Genomic DNA, 21,553 nt, shown 5'->3' on the forward strand with positions numbered 1-21,553 from the left:
TAAAAGGTGACTGATGAGAAGCTAACCGTAATGTTATTGATGATAATCATAGCAAATGTGTACATATATTTACATATGTGTTTACACATATGTCTACATATATGCACAGATGTTATTTCTTTAAGGTTTCATTATATTCAGCAACATGAACTTTGTGCTACTATGTACATACTTTAAATGGTTTTAATGCAGAAAGTCGCTAAAATGAACTTCACTTTGATAGTTCTATTTGATTAGCATTTCTGTAAGGTAAATGAGAGAATAACCAGTTACAACAACACTCTTACCATTGGGCAATGGCTCCTAAACCTCCTATTAGTAACTGGGATCACAATCCCTGATAGAAACCCCATCTGAGAGAAAGGTTGTGTTCTGTCCCAGGGAGGAAGGCCGGACACACAAGCTCAGTTCCTGGTAGGTGCTTGTGTCTCTGGCTGCTCACATTGTAGGACAGAGGAGGCTGAGCATCCCACTAGGACCAGCAAGGGTTTAACCTCCCTCCAAAGGCCTGGATCTCAGGACCCTCGTCTGCCAGCCAGACCCTAGGTTATAAAGGTTCCATGGTTGCCAGAGCAGAACTACACACCAGGGAAGCAACATGAAAGTTTGTGGAGGAACACTGAAACTGAATGCCTCTCTCTGCTTCATATCAGCTTGACTGAAAAGAACTTCAAAATATGCATACATCTCCAAGCATAAATGTTTCATAGCTTTAATCTAAGAGTTGAAAGAGTGAGTTAATATAAATGCATATTACTTTTCCTCATTCCCCCTTTCATTGCTGGAGTCTAGTATAATGAATGTACTTATTTTTGAATCCATTTTACTTAATTCTTCCTCCCTATTCTTACATAGAGTGGAAATAGCATAAGAAAGAAAATAATTGAATTTTCAACAAACATTATATGGTCTTTTCGTGGAATGAATATGTATATGTGTGTATATATTATGTGTGCACACTCATGCGTGTGTGTGTGTGTGTATGTGTATTTGTGTCTGTCTATATTTCTCATAGCCAAGAAAACACCAATAGTTAAGGAAAACAATATGGTCAAGAGAAGAAACATGTTCCAGGAAACGAACAGATCACCACAAGTCAAAAACTGCTGCCTCTTTTAATTTTCATAGTTTAGGAAATGTCATATTGGTAGCTTCCCTTGCTTACATAAGATACTTTCCTGCTCATTATAATTTATCAATGTAGAATTGAGTCAGATAGTTCAGTTACAACACAAGGCCATTTCTCTACATTATTCATTGTGTGGAAAAAGATATCTAATATTTATCAACACATTAGCACAAAATATGTACTTACTTTGGGCCTATGTTTTATAAAATTCAATCAGTAGCAGCTAAATGTAGTAATACATGCAAACCTAACTGTCTTGATTAGTAAATAAATTATATATATGTATGTGTATATATATATATATATAAACATATATATATATATGCTTTACCTTAGTTTGTAATCCTCTATATAAAAAAAAAAGTACATGAAATTACGCAGCTCAAACCACTATTTTCAGACTGCATTAATGGCACGTTTCAGCTCATTAAGTCAACGAAACATAGGAATAACGTTGAAAATTCATCTGTAACCGACCCTGTGCCTCGGGGTCTATGAGTAGTAGATGGCCTTATACAATAGAATGAACGATGGTTTCCATCTCGGCCCTAATTCTCTGTTTCCATGGACATGTAACTTTAATTGTAATAGTCCCCATCATAGCTAAAGAGAGCTGGGCTTAATATTTTATTGTAATTTCCTGGCACTTCTGGTTTCATTTGACTCATAATTATAATGAACTAAACATGCGCTGGCCTCTCTGCCTATTACAGTGCTCTTTTCAAGAAATGGCGGTGCTTATCATGTAACTCGGAGTTAATATGAATGGATAACCCAATCCTGTGCTTCTCACTTGGCTGCATTCATGTCCATTATTTAATGTGCCTCAGTTAGCAGTTTTAAATGTGTCAATTTCAGTGTATGTGGCTTCTTCCTGTGTATAGCCGGAGGACAAGTCTGATTCCCAAGTCTGTCTAAGTTGCTTGTGGTTCAATGGAAAACAGTGGATTGGGGGATGGAATTTCCAGAAACCAAAATACTAAAGGTTGGCGCAGCACTGAAGGCCTTCCGGTCCCATTTGCTGTGAAACAAGTTGTACCTTGATATTAGAATTTATCACCTCCATAAGTGCCAGGGAATTCAACAACACTGAAATGTGCCGTGTCTGCTTAGTAAATTAAATTTTTACTATCACTGGGCAATGTGGTCTCTTCAAAAACTAGCCCTCTTTAACATCCTGGAGTCATGGGGCCAGTGAATATTGAGGATTTACAAATATCTCGAGGCAGAAAAGACATAGATAAAAGCATAGTTAGGTGAGATTATGTATGTGAGCTGGATCAATTTCAGAAACCTTCCAAAGAGAGTACCCAGGAACGCTATTATGTTGTTAGGGTTCTACCTTCAAAGAATACCATAAACAGACTTAACTGAAGTAAGGGTGTGGCTAATCCAGGTCATTTTTATTTTTACAACATGAATTTGTTAAGGAAGTCTGGGTCTTCCTCGTCAGAAGGCAACAAGCGCCGAGTGTATGACACACACAAAAAAACTAATAACAGTCTTATTTTAAGAACATTTCTAGTGACGATAGATGGAAAACATAATTGCACTGTTCTCCTTAAATAAAGAGAATCATGAATTTCAGCCAAATGAAAGTTCTGCGGTTTTTTCAAAAAGAAAAAGACTATGGATGCTTTCAGGGTATTTTTTCTTCAGTTAGCATAAATAGAAGGAGAGGGGAGCTCGTTATTTGGTGGGTGTTCAGTAGGTTTTGAAATTCGAAATTGTTCCTAGCTTGAGCGTTTTGCTCTGGCTGGTCCTGTGACATTAAAATTCACTGACCAGTCGGCCTCTGGCTTTCCTCCTCAGGCCGCCGCCACTTCCATGCCTCTCAGTGCCCGAGGCCCACGAGTCCTGTGTCCACAGACAGCAACATGAGTGCTGCTGTCATCCAGAAAGCCAGACCCGCCAAGAAGCAGAAACACCAGCCAGGACATCTGCGCAGGGAAGCCTACGCAGATGGTAAGTCCGCTGAACCCGACGGAAACCTCTCTGAGGCTCGCCTGTTTCCCCGATGTCTCTGTGGCTAGTGAAATGTGTTCACTGATGTTAGAAATCCCATTAACATTCTCGAAGAGTAGCCTTATATTACTTACAGGAGTGGAATTCTTCCACATCTTGGCAACCGTCTTTAGCCTCTACAGTCTTCTAAACAGCTGGCTATTTAAGAAATGAAATCAGCATTTTTTTTTTGAAGTCTATGTCGTAGCGTCACACATTGGCTGTGACTCTAATTGATGTGGTAGCGTTGGATTAACCTTTGTCAGCTGCACTGATCAAACTTCTAGGATATCTCTATTTCCTTCATTCCGTCTTTTAAAAATAATTCTGCTCTGAAACAAAGGACAATAAAGGTGCCGGGGTTGTTTGTTTGTTTTCGAAACCACGGTGGTTTTTACAAGTAATCTGTGCTCCGAAAGGCACCTCAAACCCCCTTCTTGGTGCCTTCAAGTGCAATATGGACCCTTGTGAAAAGGGAACACTTGTATTCTCAAGGGAAGCAGAGGGAGATAAGACAAACACTGTGATGTTGTCTAGAGAAGGCCTTTAATGAAAGTGCCTCAGGTGGCCTGGCGTTTATTAAAGCGCCACCACCTTCTCATTTTATAAAACAACCCTTTGGGCTTTATTGGAAATTCATGTAAGATAAATTCCCTCAGACTCACCCATCTTGTCAAGTTTTCTGGGTTCGCTAAAGGGGTGGGGGAAGAACGGTGTCACAGGCAGTTTCTCTACATCCGGGTGTCTGCAGCTACAATACGATTAGGACTTTCCCTACCAAGGCAGCAGTTTTTCATAAAGGCTATCATTTACTATTATCATCTGAAAGCTTAAAATTATAGATCCTTATCCAAGGTTACGGAGAGGGGGTTTCAGAGGTACTTTTCCCTGTGAGTCTTGCCACTTGACAGGAAAATTTAATACAAGCTCACAGCATGGTTGGTGAGCACAGGTAATTTTGCAAGGAGCGGTTGTCCACACTGTTATCTGAACTTTATTCTGAGTCTTTTTCTCTCACGAGCATCTCTCTGATATTAGCCTACATTAAATACTGGCATGACACAGCACACCTGGGCTTCCTGGCTTGTGCCCAGGAGTCTTTTGTCAGTGAAACTGAGCTGTCAGAATATTATCTGATTTTGAAGGGTTATTACAGTGGCTCTGAGTATGTATGCCTCTGTGACAGGACAAACGCTAGGTGTAAATCCTCAAACTATACAGGCAATCTTACATTTATGGGACCCCTGTAATGGCATTTTACAAGTTTTATTGCTGTTTTATCAATGTTTATTATCTAGAAGACAGGAGTCTTCACTGGAAGGCTGCTCAAACGTCAAACCTGAATGTAAACACATCTAAATTGAACTTGTATGGGAAAATCTGGCCTAAAACTTTGTGTAGCTTTTTCAACCTCTTATTTATATGTATTTGGAGAGGAGTCTGGCCATGCCTTCAAAAATGCTTTAAATAGTGAGGGCTTGCTAGGTTAACAAGCAAAAGGTCATGCGTCCTTAAGAATTATGAGCTGTATTTGTGTCCTGAACCCTACAGAACTTGCTTTGACATATTTAAAAACTAAATATGAATACCAACTAACCCTCAAATAAAAAGAACTAAATTGAAGAAGAAGGCACTCGAGTTATTTTTTATTTAATTTCAGGACTACCAAAGAATGACATTAAGACACATTTAAAACGAAAAAGTTAATGAGAAATATTTCTTGGATTTCGAATAGCTTATTTCACAAAAGTAGTTATGCAAACGATCAGTGCTTACCCCAATGCAAAGGATAATAATGGTTTTCTGTAATGAAATAAATAAAGCTGGTTTTAAATTATAGCTTTATCTTCCTTTCAACAGAGCAAACTCTCTATACTTAAATTATTACTAGACTGTTTCATCAACTCATTTCTGGATATTTCCTTGAAAAATCTGTATATTATTTATACCTACTAAGATGGATATTAATTATTTAAAACTACAAAATTCAGATCTTTCTTCATGCACTAATCAAAGGAAATACAGACTATCACTTACACTCATACTTTATAATTCTTGTGCTCAAACCCAGGGCTTTGTGTTCCCACTCTCACGACCTGTGCCCAAACCTAATATGTGTATACTCTTGATAGCAGCTCTGAAATAGAGACAAAAGTGCTTTTCTCAGAAAGCAATTTCATCAAATTATTATACTGCATTTAGATAATAAATCTGAGGGGCTGGAGAGATGGCTCAATGGTTAAGAGCACTGGCTGCTCTGCCAGAGGTCCTGGGTTCAATTCCCAGCTCCCAAATGGCAGCTCCCAAATGTCTGTACCTCTACTTCCAGGGGATCTGAAACCCTCATACAGATATACATGCAGGAAGAACACTAATGCACATAAAGTAAAAATAAATGTTTTTTAAAAGGAGAATATATCTACAGATCATATTATAAAGTATCTCAGCAGCAGATACAGGGGTTTTTTTAATAGTATGTTGCATAAGGTTAACAAGTAGAAGAAAGAGGTTGAGATGTCTTTTATTAAAAATCAGAATTAAACGTATTGGTAAAGCATGGAGTAGTTTGTAGGTTTTTTGTTTGTGTCCATTTTAAAGCACAGTGTGTTGGATAAGTTTGTTTCTTGAGTATCAGGTCTGAGTGGATAACATTCTTGAATGTATAGCATCTTTGCTTTATAAATAGCATCCAAAGTTTGATTTTCCCAATAAGTTACTTTCTAAAGCATCCAAAAGAATAAACAAGACCTCATTCTGAGTCAATAAAGTGTAAGTTTTGAGGATTCCTCTCAGCTAGTCTTCTCTCTTATTTGATCTGTCATGAAACAGTACCACAGAGTTGCCAAATAAAGCAACACACGGCAGCCCTCAGAGCTCTGCAGGGGAAAGAGTGGGCAGGGGTGGTCAGTTGGAGGCCTTCCTCCTGGGTCTTCTCACAGTCTCCCCTCAGCCTGTAATCATTCGAGCATTAGTGTTCCCAGATTGGACCCCATCTAGTGAGCTCATTTTAATTCTATTGCTTCTCAAAAGATTCCCAAGACAGTCACATTCTTGGATAGTGGGCGCGTGTCCTGGCTCTGAATGTGGTGATTGGCAGGTACATGCTGCTCAGCCCAAGAGCTCCCCCCCACCCAGCTCCCAGCCCCTCCAACATCATGGCCATGCCTTGCCCTGTAGGTAAATACAAGGCTTCATGAACACCCAGACAACTCTCGCCTGCAAAGTAGAGTACCACACCCTCCGCTCCTACTCACAACGTTGATTATTTATTTATCTCGTGTTTACCATTTTCAAGCTTAACCCAGATGGAAGATAGGATTAAAATATATGAATATTTATTAGCCAAAGTCTATGGAGTTAAAGTACATTTCTAGGACCTTCTACTAGACTCTCTTCACCTCCTCCCCCTTACAACCCTCCCAATACATTTACATACTTCATTTAAAAACCAAATCTATAATATTTCTCTAGTCCTCCTTTTCATAAATTATAAATTCACCATCCTCTTTAGAATGATGTTATCTTGACTTGATTTAGCTTTAATTACAAGGTCTTGGGACTTTAAGCAGTTACTTAAATAGAGTGTTGGATCTGTCTAGCAAGTTAATGCTGTGCTGGTAGATTTCCCTACATAGGTGTTCCTCTGTATTTCATTACGTGAGAGATAGTTTGTTAGCTGGGGATTCTTGGAAAGGAAGAAAATGTTAACAGGATTACACAAAGAGAGACAGAAAGATGGCCGAGAGGTTAAGGGTACTAGCTCTTCTTGTAGGGGACGAGGATTCAGGGCTTATCACCTACATGGTAACTTGAAATGATTTGTAATTCCATATCCAGGTGATGGGATAGCTTTATTGGCCTCTAAGGGCACCAGGTATGCACACGATGCTCGTACAGACATGCAGCCAAACATCTCCAAAAATATTCTTTTTTAAAAGATTATGTAATATTTTTAAAAACTAAGTCCATAATTTCTTCATTTTTCAATTGTATTTAAACTAATGCATAAATTGGGAAAAGGAGCTACTCAGCAGTAAGGGAAAGAAAGAAAAGTTCATGGAAAAAGTAACCTACTTTGGCTTCATAATTATTTCATAATACCTGAGGAAGAAGAATTTATTTAACAATCTGCATCTAGGACATAGAAAACCTGCTAGCAGTTTCTGTCACTTAGGTACATTCTTAACACAATCATTGGGTTCTCTTTTTAACTGGAGTTACAGACAATATCTCTCTAGAATATCCAGTAGATTTCCTGCTGAACTTTTTCCAGGACTCCTCGTCTTGATCTTATGATAGTCTTCAGTACCCTGAAGAGGCCAGATATTTTGTTATTTAATAAAAGCAACAGTCCCTTGCCTCATGATCTTGCATTTGCATTTGTAAAGGACAGACTAGAAGGGGTGCACAGATCCCCTTGCCCTTTGCCTGCAGGTAAGCTTTGGATTAGCTTCTCCTCTTACTCTCAGTGCCTGCTTCCAGCCACCCTACCTTGCACCTCATGGTTTACACCACTGATTACAGTCTATTTCTTAACTCTTTCTTGCCTTCTTCAGTCTCAGTGTGTGTATGTGATGTGCCACACAGATATTCTCCTACTGAGATAGATCTACAATCGTTCTTTCTCAGCAAGTAGCAGGAGAGGGAGGACTTGAATCCTAAGTATTGCCTTGGTGCTGGGTGTGGGTGGCAGCCTATAATCTCAGCATTTAGGTGGCAGAGGCAAATGGTTCTCTGTGAGTTCAAGGCCAGCCTAGCCTACGTACTGAGAACCTATCTCAAAGGAAAAAAAAAAAAATGAAAACACAAACTGTATTGCAAAAACTCCATCAACAAAGGGGAAAATTCGTGCCATGGTGACTGGCCAGATATGTGTCAGAATAAGGTACTAGGGATCCAAGAATTAGAAGAAAACACTTCTGTTGTCTAGTCTTTGGCCACAGATGTGTTGAGACTATTAATAATATACTATAGCACAGTAAGCCATGACATACAATAATACACTTTTTTAAAATGAGGGGTTCCCTGAAGAAAACAGCAAGATATAAAATGATGCTTCGAACTTTCTTCTTTTACAGTGACACACAACATATTCTGGTCTCTTGGCTTCACCTGCAGTGTAAAAGAAAATTCAGTTTAGAATGACCTGTTGTTGTTTGTTGTTGTTAAAATGAGGAGAGGGAGGTAGTTGCTTTTATAAATATGTACATAAACTGCATACATTAATATATAAAAGAATGGCAGATGCTATGTTAAGCTAATGTTGTTCAGCACATCCATTTAGTATCATAGTAAGATCTGGGAGGAACATTTTGGTGGTGGTATTTTGAGAGATGGTCTCATGTAGCCCCAGCTAGCTTGGACCTTGCCGTGTTGCTGAAGAGGACCTTGAGTGTCTGACTGTCCCGCATGTGCATCCTGAATCCGGAGATCACAGGCATCTGCCTCCATGCCCGGTTTATTTGGTGGTGGGGATTAAACCCAGGGCACTGTGCCTGCTGAGCACACATTCTGACTGTGACCGATCTCCATCCCCTTCAAAGTATAGTTCCAATATTCAAGAATGTCTCATGCAGGGACATAAAAGTGATAATTAGTGGACACTGTCCATGTCAGCAAAACATTTATAAACAACCTATGTATTCCTCTGTGGGGAATGCCTAACTAGTGATGTGCTTACTAAAGAAAACATTATACAAAAAAAAAAAAAAAAAAAAAAAAAAGGAATTATGTATTCACTTGGAGATACATACAATTACATGACTGGGGAAAGAAACATAATAAAAATGCAAGGCTATTTATTTGTATATGATGTCTCTTATCAGGCTACCACCTACAGATGGGTGGAGATTATATACAGCTCCACGTGACTGTTGTTGATAATGCCTGGCTGTGGGTGGTGCCCCCTTGAATCATGTGACTAAGCATCGCAGTTTTGTTGTATAAATATAATTTGGGGAGTGAGCTATAGGAAACTCTCAAAACTCGTCACTCTCCCTAATCAATACTGGAGACTGAAATGGAGGCGGCATACTGTCATGTCTCAGTTCATGTATGATTTTGATATTTTTACCATTTTTTTTTTACCATGAATACTTTTTATTTCAAATCCCAAGGCTAAAATTATACTAAATATTTTTAAATATTATTTGATGAATCGTTTTTTTATATATTTTGTTTCCTGTAAAATATGAAAAGATTGTTCCTACCTACCCACATGCCTGAGTCCATACTGATATTGACTGTTTGTCTGGTTTTGACTACTCTTGAAATGATCACTGAGTCCAAAACGAGCTATTTTGTATTTCTGCCTGTATGCTCTGAGAGCCCTTCCTCTTTATTTTCCTAAAATTGAACTCACACATCTTTACAAAGACCTCTTGCTCACTCCTGCACTCCACACTTGAGGGGATGCTTCAGTCCCTACATAGTAAACTACAGCCCAAGGCCTAGCTCCTGCCGGCTTCCCCGCCCTGGTACTAATAGTCCATTGATCATTAAGTAACACTCATTTACTTCCTTTATCTCTCAAATGTATTCTCTGCCCTCCTTTAAACCCCCCACTGTTATATTTCATCTGCTAGCGCGCGCGCGCGCGTGTGTGTGTGTGTGTGTGTGTGTGTGTGAATGAAGTCTCTTTTTCTATAACCCATCTTTCCCAGCACAGTCAGGTCAGTCTGTCCCTGGAAACTTCTTCATGTTACGTTAACTTACCAAATACTATGAAAACATGTTTCTGTTTATTCATGGACTGTATCTAGGAGTCATTTTTATTAATTCTAATACTGCTTCAGAAGAATACATTTCCTAGATACTAAATTATATGCGTACTTTCAATTTGAGATACATTTGTGATGTAAAAAATTTAAGTCAGTATGTTATATAAAAGCTATTGCTTCAAATATAGCTACTAGTTATAGGTGTACATATAAAACGAGCAATTAACCTACATTTCTACCAGTTATTATCCAGTTTAAAATGTCTGAGTCGAGGGTGAAGAGAGCCTGATCTGAAACGTAGATGCCTGTGATAAAACAATGTGAAGAACAGTAGAGTAGAGATTAAGAATCTAAAGGCGTCACTCTTTCTTTGGTCTGCTGGCAGACAGCTTTGATATCAGAAAATGAGTTAAAAATCTATGTGGCGCTTTTTACCTACACATTAAGAAGGGATTTGGGCCAGATTAGAGATGGCAATTAAAATTTAAGTGCCAGCCTTAATCAATTTGAAGAGGTTGCCTAAAGATGTAAGAGAATTTTCATCTAAGACCTATAAGAGCATGCTGAAATCAAATCGGAAGCTCTGCCAGGTTGGAGCAGGTGGGAGGTGGGGGAATTATAGTGCGCATGCCCAGTAGCAGCAAGCTCCACAGTAGATTGTCTCCGAGTCCTGATCATATGATTCAATTTTTCCATGCTGGACGATGATAAAAGTATTAAAATCATCAGTCTTCATTTTTGTTAAAATTGCTGTAGATCAAGTGACATTTCAAAATTGAAAGTGACTACAATGATAAACCTAGTTTTGATGAATCTACACATGTCAGACCTCACAGCATTTAAATTATTCTTTTTAGATCTTCCACCCCCTCCAGTGCCACCACCTGCTATAAAATCGCCCACTGTCCAGTCCAAGGCACAGCTGGAGGTACGGCCTGTCATGGTGCCAAAACTTGCTTCTATAGAAGCAAGACCAGACAGATCATCCGACAGAAAAGGGGGAAGTTACAAGGGGAGAGAAGCTCTGGACGGAAGACAAGGCACTGACCTGCGAACAAATCCAAGTGACCCCAGAGAAGCACAGGAACAGCCAAATGATGGGAAAGGCCGAGGAACAAAAGGAATCAAGCGAGACCTTCCACCAGCAAAGACGCACCTCGGCCAAGGTATTGCTTTTCCAAACAGCAGGCGAACCCAGAATTCCATAAGCTCTCATGATACATGGGTAGGCTTTCTGAAGCCATGTGAAAAGAAATGTGATGGAGGCCTTTCTAACTGTGGGATGGGAATGTGCCCTGCTTATATAATGCAATTCATGCCAATGGGTGACATCACACATGCTTCTCTGAAGTGATGTCACACAAACTGAATTCATAGATATCAAGATGTCACCCTAAAGACCTAGCCATTGGGACAGATACGATGTGAAAAATAGTGTCCCATTCTCTGCATTTTAACCAGTTGTCCGTCTATAATAGTCTCCAGCTCTAGGAATACTAAACATCTTTGATGAGAGATGAGAGCTAAACTTACCTGTGAATAAAAGGATAAGTATTCGAATACAGTTAGAAATTACATTCGCTCCATAGAAGGGCAGTAGTAAGGTCTCTTCTAGAGTCTGTGACCTCGGTCTCTTCTAGAGTCTGTGACCTCGCCAGTACAGGTTGACTAGGTTTATGGTATGAATTCCCTCCTGCCAGTTGGTCTTTAAGTCCAATTAAACAGCTATTGGCTATACCAAAGGATAAAAGTCCTGCACTTGAACCATTGGGAGTATCTTGCTAGGCCAGTTGTTGTGATTTGTAAGCATTACAGCTGGGTAGAACTACCCCAGTTGATAGGTCTGTAATGAAAGCCCTACACACCTAAAGCTGAGGAAACACCAAAGAAGCGTGGAGGAGGGGGCGGTGACGGTAAGATCCAAATGATCAGGATACCTACTGACATAAAGGAGAAACATGTGCCTATGACCTTTTAGCATCATGCAGGAAAAGGACCACCATAAAGACACCAGCAGTTGACATGCCAGCACGGAGAGCCTAAATTCCATAAGGTCCTACCCCTAAATAAAGAGTTGCGTGTAGCCAGAGGCGACAGAGGGAGAACCAGTTGCCTCCCAGGCTGAGTGTCCACATAAGTTGTCCAATCCCAAGAGATTGGCCCTGAACCCATGTACATATAAGCAACAGTAAACGGACTCAGTAGAGTGTATATATGTGTGTGTGTGTAACAATAATTTTTAAAAAGAACTCATAAATTAGGGAACTGGGCATGAGAGGAGTTGGGTTGGTGATATAAATATATCCTACTTGTGTATAACATTCTGAAAATATATTTTTCAAAGAAATCGTGTCCTTGGGTTGATGGATGATAAGAGTATTTACCAGCAGAGACCTTGAGTTCAGGTCACACACACACACACACACACACACACACACACCTAGAAAGAATGGAGGTAAGAAATATAAGAGGGCCAAGGAAATGAAACAACAATTAAAGCACTTATTTTCAAAGTATGAGGACCTCAGTTCCAATCTCCAGAACCCATGGTAAATGCTGGGTACACGTGGCTGTCCACCCATAATCCTGCTGTGGAAGGCAGAGGCAGGAAATCTTCAGAGCAAGCTGGCTATCAAGAGTAGCCATCAGTGAGCTCTGGGTTTGACTGGGAGATCCTGTCTGAATATATAAGACAGAAGAGTAAGGGAGGATGATTCCAGAAACCCATCCAGGGCATCAATGTGAATGCACACACACAGACACACACATAATGCACTCAGACATATGTAAGCGTGTATGCATACCATGTACATACACACATGAGAAAGTAGCAAAAGGGGGGAAAGGTGCTAGACATGATTACATGTGTGCACAGCCTATGACCAGCTCCCACCACCCAAAAAAAATAGAAATTAAAGAAATATAACATGTCATGAAGTGAAAGTTTGAAGCAATTTCATGAGAAAAGGTAATTTTTAAAATGTGTCACCCATAATTCCTATTTGCAAGAACTGTTGACTGCAGTAGTCAGACTAGAGGCCAGATGCTGGAAGACTGAAGAGGGAGTGGGCATTTTGAAAGGGATATGTATTAGTCACTTCTGTGTTTCTGTGACCACAATATATTATAAAAACAACTGATGGGGAGGTTTATTTTGGTTATCATTTTCAGGGGAGTGCAAGGCAGAAAGGGTCTGGCGGGAAAAGTGTGCTCTGGCATTAGAGCAGAGCAGGAGCCAGGAGCACACAGAATAGGCAAAGATACCCACCACCGCATCACTGACGTCATGCTCCTACTCAGACCCCCTCTTACGGGCTCCACGGCTTCCCCAAATACCACCATGAGTGGGAAAACTCCTCCTTTCAAACAGGAGCCCAGGAGACATTTCACATCCAAGCTGGGGTTGATGAGTGGGAATTCTTCTCAGAAGGTTTGGATGAGAAGGCTGGCATGGGGTTGGTCAAGAGAGCCAAATTGGTAGAAATGTTTTAGAATAAGAATTGACATCATTATATACTATAGCAACAAAGCCAAGCAAGAGATTTTAAAAAAATAAAGATTTAAAAAAAGAAGGAAAAGGAGGAGGAGGAGGAGGAGGAGGAGGTAGTAGAGGTAGTAAAGAAAGAGACTGGTGGTCCTGGTGATGCCTTTAATCCTAGCACTGGGTGAGGGGATTCAGGAGTTAGGGGAGAGGCAGGGGAATCTTGAGTCTGAGGTCAGCCTGGTCTACAGAGTTAGTTCCAATATAGCCAGTGCTACACAGAGAAACCCTGTCTTGAAATAAAAAAAACTGAACAAAACAAACAATTAATGGAGGAGACAGCAGGATGTGATGAAGGAATTAACATGAGAAACCTACTTGGGCAAGATTTGTAATGTCAGTTGCTCTGTGTGCTCAGTAACTTCCTTGCAACAAGAAGGATGGTCCCCTTTGTTCCCGGACCAAAGTGGGACTCCACAAACACAGACTCAGATGTCAAAGGTGCATTTCACACAGACATTGCCACGGTGTGGCACAGAGTCCTTGGTAATATCAACTTTGGACAGTTTATCTCTGGTCATTAACGCAGAGCTGCTCTGGCCCTAAACTTTTGACTCCCAGCCCTGTGTTCTGAGTAGTGATTTATATACTAAATATAGTGTTGTCAGTAACAGACTTCATGACTGGTCAGAAAGTATGACTGCTTTTGTTGTTGTTGTTGTTGTTGTTGTTGTTGTTGTTGTTTTCAGTTTTTTTCAAGACAGGGTTTCTCTGTGTAGCCCTGGCTGTCCTGGAACTCACTTTGTAGACCAGGCTGGCCTTGAACTCAGAAATCTGCCTGCCTCTGCCTCCCAAGTGCTGGGATTAAAGGAGTGCGCCACCACCGCCTGGCTATGACTGCTTTTGTGATGGTGAGCAAATTTGAAATTATGAGAGATGCTTTAGGAGAAAATGACAGGGCTAGAAAGATCTGGGTGTGACAGAATTAGGGCAAAGAGGAAGAAGAGTTTAAAGCAATGTTCAGAAATGTAATAAGTAGCTGTTATATCATAAAATTATTTCTGTGTATAAGACTAAGTTGGAAACCATTAAGCTAGAAACAAGGAAACCTATTCCGTGAAATGCATTTAGCAGATCCAGTTGCTATTACGCTTTGATTTTTCCAGATTTTGATTTGAACTGTAACCCCAAGTGTGTCCATCATTAAATTATGGCTAAGCATTGCTGTAATTTTCACCTTCTTGATTCAATTTGCATTATTTATTTAATGACAGAGGCACCCTGATTTACATATGTAATGAATGGATATTTTTAATTAAGGAAAGTGCTTTTCTAGACATGAAGGTCTGATCCTTTGTGCTGACATTTACCTCCGTTTGATTTATTTCTACACATATCAAATACTCATTGTACTATATTTACAGTCCTAAGTCTTCAGCTGTCTATAAGCATGTGCTCACATATACAGAGAAGAAAGGTTGAAGAAAATTTGCATACTGTAATTCATAGATATCTTAAGATTTTATGTAGCCATGTTTTCCCTAAGGACACTATCACTTACTGCTAAGTCTTCAACATAGCCTAGCCTATGCCTCTAAGCATCCTTTGAAGACTGGCCAAATACAAATATTCTTACATTTAGCATTATTTCCACTATGCTGTGACCCCTGGGTGTTCAGAATAAGGACAGTTACAATGGCAAGAAAGACCCAAAAGTTGAATGTTTAAGGCAGCCAAACATTGTTGGTACACACCTTAAATCCCAGCACTCAGGAGGCAGAGGTAGAGGCAGAGGCAATTGGATCCCTGTGAGTTCAAGGTCAGTTGGTACTACAAAGTGAGTTCCAGGACAGGCAGAGCTACACAGAGAAACCCTGTCTCAGCATCTTCCACACACACACACACACACACACACACACAAATATGCAGAGATGAAGGACTAGAGGTACATAAAGGGTCGTTTACCTCCGCAGAGTCATCACTGTAATCCTTTGAGTGTGAACAACCAACCTCAGAGGAGAGATAGCTTGTAATCAGTGTTCGGCCTCTTGAGTATAGAGAAGTATAACTGAGCTGGTTGTCGGAGCAATAGACTCAGGACATAGTTCATGGAAATCAGAGTTAAAAATCACTTCTCTGTTTGCCCAAGACTATTTATTGATGACCTATTACATGACAGTCTGGAAATATAACAACACATAAAATAGACAAAGTTATATTCTCATAATGTTATGTCAAAAAGAGTGGATGAAATTCCCCCCCCCCCGAGAAGTTGGAAAGAAAAAAATACAAATATCTGTGCATGTGGTGTGTGTGTGTGTGTGTGTGTGTGTGTGTGTGTGTGCAGCTTTGGAAAGAAAGGAGAAAATGTTAGGGCACTGACATGACTTCTTCACACTTACACATAAGACATATCCTGAGAAGACAGTTAAGGAAGGAAGGGTTGCTGAGAGCTGAGAGAATAGTAATATTGTGATCAAGAAACAGAGTGAATGAGACCTAGAACTCCCAATTTTGAGCCCATTTCCCTTTTGGTCTTTTGTTTGTTTTGGTTTTGGTTTTGGTTTTGGTTTTGGTTTTGGTTTTTCAACACTGATGTTCTCTGGCTATAGCTTTGGCTATAGACCAGGCTGCTCTTGAGTGCACAAAAATCTGCCTGCCACTGCTTTTCTGATTGCTGGAATTAAAGGCGTTTGCCACCACAGTCCAGCCCAGTTTACCTTTTAGGAAGGTTGGTTGTTGAGCAAGGGCAGAGGAGCAGACTGATTCCTGAGGAGGACCATAGACTTAGGGCAAAGTTCTCAACCAGAGACATTTAAACATATTGTAGTTGACAAAAATGTACACCAACAGCAAGAAACAGGCTGAATGAAGAAGATACAAGTGAAAAGAGACTGCACAGGGAGAGCAACCTACCCAGAGTGGAACTGTGAGCTGAGGCAGTGAGGAGAGGAATGAAGAGCAAGGACCATTGAGGACTGTGAGTGGCTTCCTGAGTGAGTGGCTCATGGCTCACAGGAGGAGACTTTGCTTGAAAGTATGGGGGAGCAGTCATTTATAACTGATACCAGAGAGCTAGAAGAGAATCTCAATCCTTACCTTATCTTCTGCTGGGGAGATTAACCCAGTAACATGGCTGCTCTGGCAAAGGATCATAACCAAAAATATGATCTGGCTGGAATGCAGACATGCTACACACCTTTAATCTCTCTGGCTGGAATATAGGCATGCCTTTATGACACACCTTTAAACCCAAAAATATGACATCTAATTGAAGGGCAGACAAAGTGGAGAATCAGAGAAAGATTTGACTGAATATGTCAGAGATAGGATATGCCTGTCCCTCATGAAAACAGACAGAGAAGAGAGGCTACTTAAAGAGTAGTGAGGGAGACAGAGCTGGTCAGTTCAGAGATAAATCGGGTGCAGTCCAGGTGAGTATGGTTGAGCTCAGTTCAGAGCAAAGTAGTTGAATTTGAAGCAGTTTGGTTCTTGGAATTCAGAGAAATCAGAAAGCCGAAGGAAGCCAGTTTGAATCAGTCATCTTAGAGAGGAATTTAAGTGAGATCAGCTGAGTTGAACCAGCCAGCCAGAGTTAAGAAAGAGCTAGAAAGGATGAGCTTTCTCAGTAATAAGTCTTAGAGTCTGAAACATTCTAGGGCAAGGTCAACAGACAACATTGGAAGCTGAAGACTTCAAGGTCCTTGCTTGCAGATTGAAGATTAGATTGTGCAGAGGTGAGAAGCTTCCAGGCCTAGGCCTAGGGGTAGTTAGATAAAAAGGCTCTGATTCAGCCTAAGCCATGCATTAGTGAAGTGTGGGTATGGCTCATCTCCTCTCTTTATCTGAGAAGATAAAAGTGGTATTTACATTTACAGAGAACACATAGAAGAGTTTATTTTTTATGAATTTATGTTCAGAATGTAGACAGACTATGGAAGAAAAGTAAACAAGCAGTCAGATGATTCAGCAATAGTAAACTTAAAGTTGTAAGAAGATAGAAATTCAAGAAATAATTTGCTAGTATGCTGTCTTCCTTATTTCCTATTGCTATAAATAGATAACATGACCAAGGTAACCAATAGGAGAAAGAGTTTACTCACATTTAGCTCACATTTCAGAGGGTGAGTTCAGGACCATCATGACAGAGAACATGGCAGCAGGCAGGCGTGCATATGCTGGAACAGTAGCTAAAAACTTACATCAAATACACATAAGTACAAGGGAAAAATAAAAAAGAACCAACTGGGAATGGCTTGGCTTTGAAATGTCAAAGCCTATCCCCAATATCATACCTCCACTAACAAGGCCACACCCCCTAATCCTTCCCAAATATTTCCACCAACAGAGAGCTAATCATTCAAATATATGAGAGTTTAATGGTGCAAATACATTGAAGTCAGCATCTCAAGAGGGAGAGTCCAAACCTAAACTTAAATCTCGATGGGAACTGACTCCTTCCTAACTCCTTATAAGAACATCTTGTTTGCATAATTATTTCACTCTCTTAGTTTGTTCATGTCAACAGTAAGAACTCCTATAAGTCCATGTTCTACTATCACATTTATGGGGGTTAGAAACTAAATTACTTAAGATCACATGGTGAATAAGAGAATGGAAGTCGATTGAGTCTACACTTGACTTTTCTCCTGTAATGGCCTTGGTCCCATGTGAGTTTGAGATGGACACTAGCTCATGAGTGTAGTCAATCCCAAATTCCTAACCCCTGTGTGGAAAACAGCAAGAGGTGATACTGTCATTTCCGAAAAGTAGTCCTACATTGTTCATCATGCTTGTCGTTTTGGTGTTTATGCCTCAGTCATTCATGCTTGCCCATCCAGGATTACAGATAGACAGGAGTGACTAGATAGAAAATGAAAAGTGTTCTATCTTGTTCACATGCTTTCCTTGTATTTCTTTACACAGAGGATATTCTTCCGTACTGTAGACCAACTTTCCCAACGTCAAACAACCCTAGAGACCCCAGTTCCTCAAGCTCTATGTCATCAAGAGGATCAGGGAGCCGACAAAGAGAGCAAGCAAACATGGGCCGAAGGAATATGGCGGAAATGCAAGTACTTGGGGGATTTGAAAGAGGAGATGAGAATAATGAAGAATTAGAGGTATGCATGATTTTCCCAAAGTTTTAAAACATTAGTCTGTCTGTAGCCATGATGTCAGCCTTTTAAGTTCTGAACATCTGTCAGCATACAGACATGCAGCCATTTTTTCACAAACTTTCAGCATCCTAATGTCATATATGTTTTCTCTCTGAAAACATGTAAAGGGATATGAACTTTAAGTCTTCAAAAACATCATTGTTAACATTTAAAATTGTGAATGAGTTCTAGAAAAACAAGTTGGGAAATAACTTGGTCTGACATGTTATAATTCATAGTATTTTATAAGTCTTCAATGAGGTAAGCTATTATGATGTGTGTGTAGCCTCTATTGTCAGTCATCAGGCATAAATTGACTAACTTTCCACTTTTTCTTTCACTTTCACTGTTTTGGAAAGGAGCCTAGCCCAAAGAAGAGCTCTTTCTAAGTCAAATAAATGCCTCTTCCCTTCTTGTAATCTAGGGATAATGTACAGGATATAGTTGGAAGTCATATTTAAAAGTCACTTCCCTTTAAAAATTGATATTTTTTCTCTTTAATAAAAAGTAGCTCACAGACAAACTTATTTCTTTACAAAGATATTTAATCTCAAGTATATGCAGAATGAGTTTGAGAGTCTTACTCCAAAACGTAAGATGAAAATGTTAAGAAATCACATGTAATTAAATATCATAGGAATCTCATGTTTAGACTTTGTGGTTTGGAGTAAGAAAACTTTTCTCCCACAAACACTGTAGACTATTTGTTTTTCAAGTTAATTTTTGATCCTTTAATTAGAATGACTTGGGGAGGGGTGATTAAAAGAGTCTTCCCATTATATCCAATATTTATAAAGGAGATACAGAATTTAAATGGTGAGATGGCACCTGGGGGAAGTGGGAAGTTAGAACACTTCTCCTTCCCCAGTGCTCGATGCTATGACCTGTGACATCCAGGTCTGGTCCAGAAGGGTTTGGTATTTTTTTGAGAATGCTCGAGTTGCTATAAAGACCAAAGGAAGTTGAGAAATGAATTAGTGGTGATGAACAACAGTGTCAACCAATGAATGAAGAAAACATTCATAATCAATGACTATAAGTAAACATAAGACAATTATCTTTGGATTTGGTTTCAAATTGAACAACAACTTCATCTCTTATAGGAAACTGAAAGCTGAAGACAACAAGAGAGGCTTACGATGCTAATGTGAAAAACCAACTCTCAAGAGGCCTCCTCCCATCTGATGACACACAATACCAGATGAAATTGTTCAGTGCAATCAGAATGGACAAATTGCCGTTTTTATTCCTCCTATTGGGATAACATTTTTTAAAAGTTTCTTGGGTTTTTAGTGTTGCTGATTGATTGCCTAACCCTTAATGAACCTCCCCCTGCCGCGATGCTGTTGCAGCCGTTATACTTGACTTCCAACACTGGAAGTATCTTGAATGCTTGCTTCTGCCATCAGCCAGCAAGAAAGAACAGACCAATTCTTTTTGCAATTTTCCCCTGAGATATGGCATTGCACTGCTTATTGATAGCAAAATATTGATCAAAGATATAAAGGTGATGACTCAACCTCATGCCAAGGGCTCTCAAAGTATAATTCTATGACCAACTGCTAAGGCCAATTAAAGCATACTTCATTTTACATGATTTTAGAATCAGTCTTTCATACCACCCTTTGCTGGGATAAACTAAAAGTCTATCACATACAAAACTACAGTTTAATTGAATGGGGTAGAAGCATTGTAAATACATACTCTTTGCAACTCCTGGTGGCACTTTATTTTGTCTTTATTTCAATCATTGAAATATATTCTTGGAAATGTACTTTTGGATAAGTAGGGCTGAGCCAGTTGGACCTCTGGTTGTCTAGTCATTGTGAGAAGTAAACCTAGCAAAAATCTTGTTCTATTTTTCAATCAAAAAGCAACTACAAAATGCATATTATACACAAATGGATGTTTTTCATGACCAATCGAGTAAGGACATCCCTATCTTAACTGGCCTAAATTTCTTCTGGTAGTGTCAGAATCACCTTTCAGAAGTGCCACTTAAGGAGGTTTGTTTGATTTTTGTTGTTGTTGTTGTTTTTGTAATGCACTGTTTTTAATCTTTTTTTTTTTTTTTTTTTTTTTTGGTTTTAAAAGCACAATCACTAAACTTTATTTGTAAACCATTGTAACTATTAACCTTTTTTTTGTCTTATTGAAGAAACTGTTGAGAAGTGTTTTTAGCCTGTTTTGTTAATGCTCTGTGTTTGTATTTGCAATATTTGAATGGTGACAGCTGGTGAGGTCACGTACCAACTTTATTGTGGGCTGTGAACCAAATGGTTCCAATTTTTCCTGGACTTAAAGAAAAAAAAAAAAAAGTTGTTCTAAGTTTTTCGTGGCCAATGTTGAATCTTAAAAGATTTCTTTAGAAGCTCATAAGAGGAATTCCAGCTTGGAATTGCCAGTGATGCTCTGTGACTGTAGATTTCTATGATTTTTTTTTGACATTTTAAGAATTTCATTGACTTTATAATTGGTGCTATTTGAAGAAAACAAAATGAACCTTTAGTCATGCATAGGTATCAGGCTTGACCCCACAAAACCAAACAAAATTGAACCACAAAAAGAGAAAAAACAAAACAAAACAAAAACAAAAACAAAAGGCTGGTATTCACCCAAAACTAAATGTATTCATTTAGCTAATTTGAAGCCCCATGTCCCATAGAAAGGATGTGCAGTTCTAAGGGAACAATCCACGTGATTAATGTTTTCATTATGTTCATGTAAGAAACCTCTTTATTTTTAGCCATACTTTTGCATACTGAAAATTCAATAATCAGAAAAGTAATTTTGTCATATTATTTATTAAAAATGTTCTCAAATACATCATCCTTCCTTGTGTTGATTTTTTTTTTCATTGTATGATTATCAGATTTATTCCATTAAATCACAAAGTCGTTTTGTCTTCACATTTCACCACCACATTACGAAAATGGAGTTCTCAGTTTTCCTAATGAGCATCGAGGTTCAACTGCCAAGCAAAAATTCTCATTGCAATTGTGTGAAGTAAGTGGGAGCTGATTCTCGAGTTGAAGTTAGTTGTGTGATCAGAGACCGACTC

At 39.3% G+C, this 21,553-nt stretch overlaps 1 protein-coding gene across 10 annotated transcripts in view; it reads left to right on the forward strand.

Moving 5' to 3' along the window:
• Nucleotides 1-21,323, forward strand: part of Robo1 (roundabout guidance receptor 1) — a 740,168-nt gene extending 718,845 nt beyond the window's left edge. For all 10 annotated transcript variants that reach the window (XM_029544262.1, XM_029544266.1, XM_029544260.1 and 7 more), the window contains 4 exons: nt 2,942-3,094; nt 10,710-11,018; nt 18,260-18,456; nt 19,596-21,323. In XM_029544262.1, the coding sequence (XP_029400122.1) occupies nt 2,942-3,094; nt 10,710-11,018; nt 18,260-18,456; nt 19,596-19,610 (674 nt within the window). In that variant the 3' untranslated portion in view covers nt 19,611-21,323. The remainder of the gene's footprint in view (nt 1-2,941; nt 3,095-10,709; nt 11,019-18,259; nt 18,457-19,595) is intronic.
• Nucleotides 21,324-21,553: the final 230 nt, after the last annotated feature.

Source organism: Mus pahari, chromosome 12 (assembly GCF_900095145.1).
Source record: "Mus pahari chromosome 12, PAHARI_EIJ_v1.1, whole genome shotgun sequence".
In the NCBI taxonomy this organism is placed as follows: domain Eukaryota; kingdom Metazoa; phylum Chordata; class Mammalia; order Rodentia; family Muridae; genus Mus; species Mus pahari.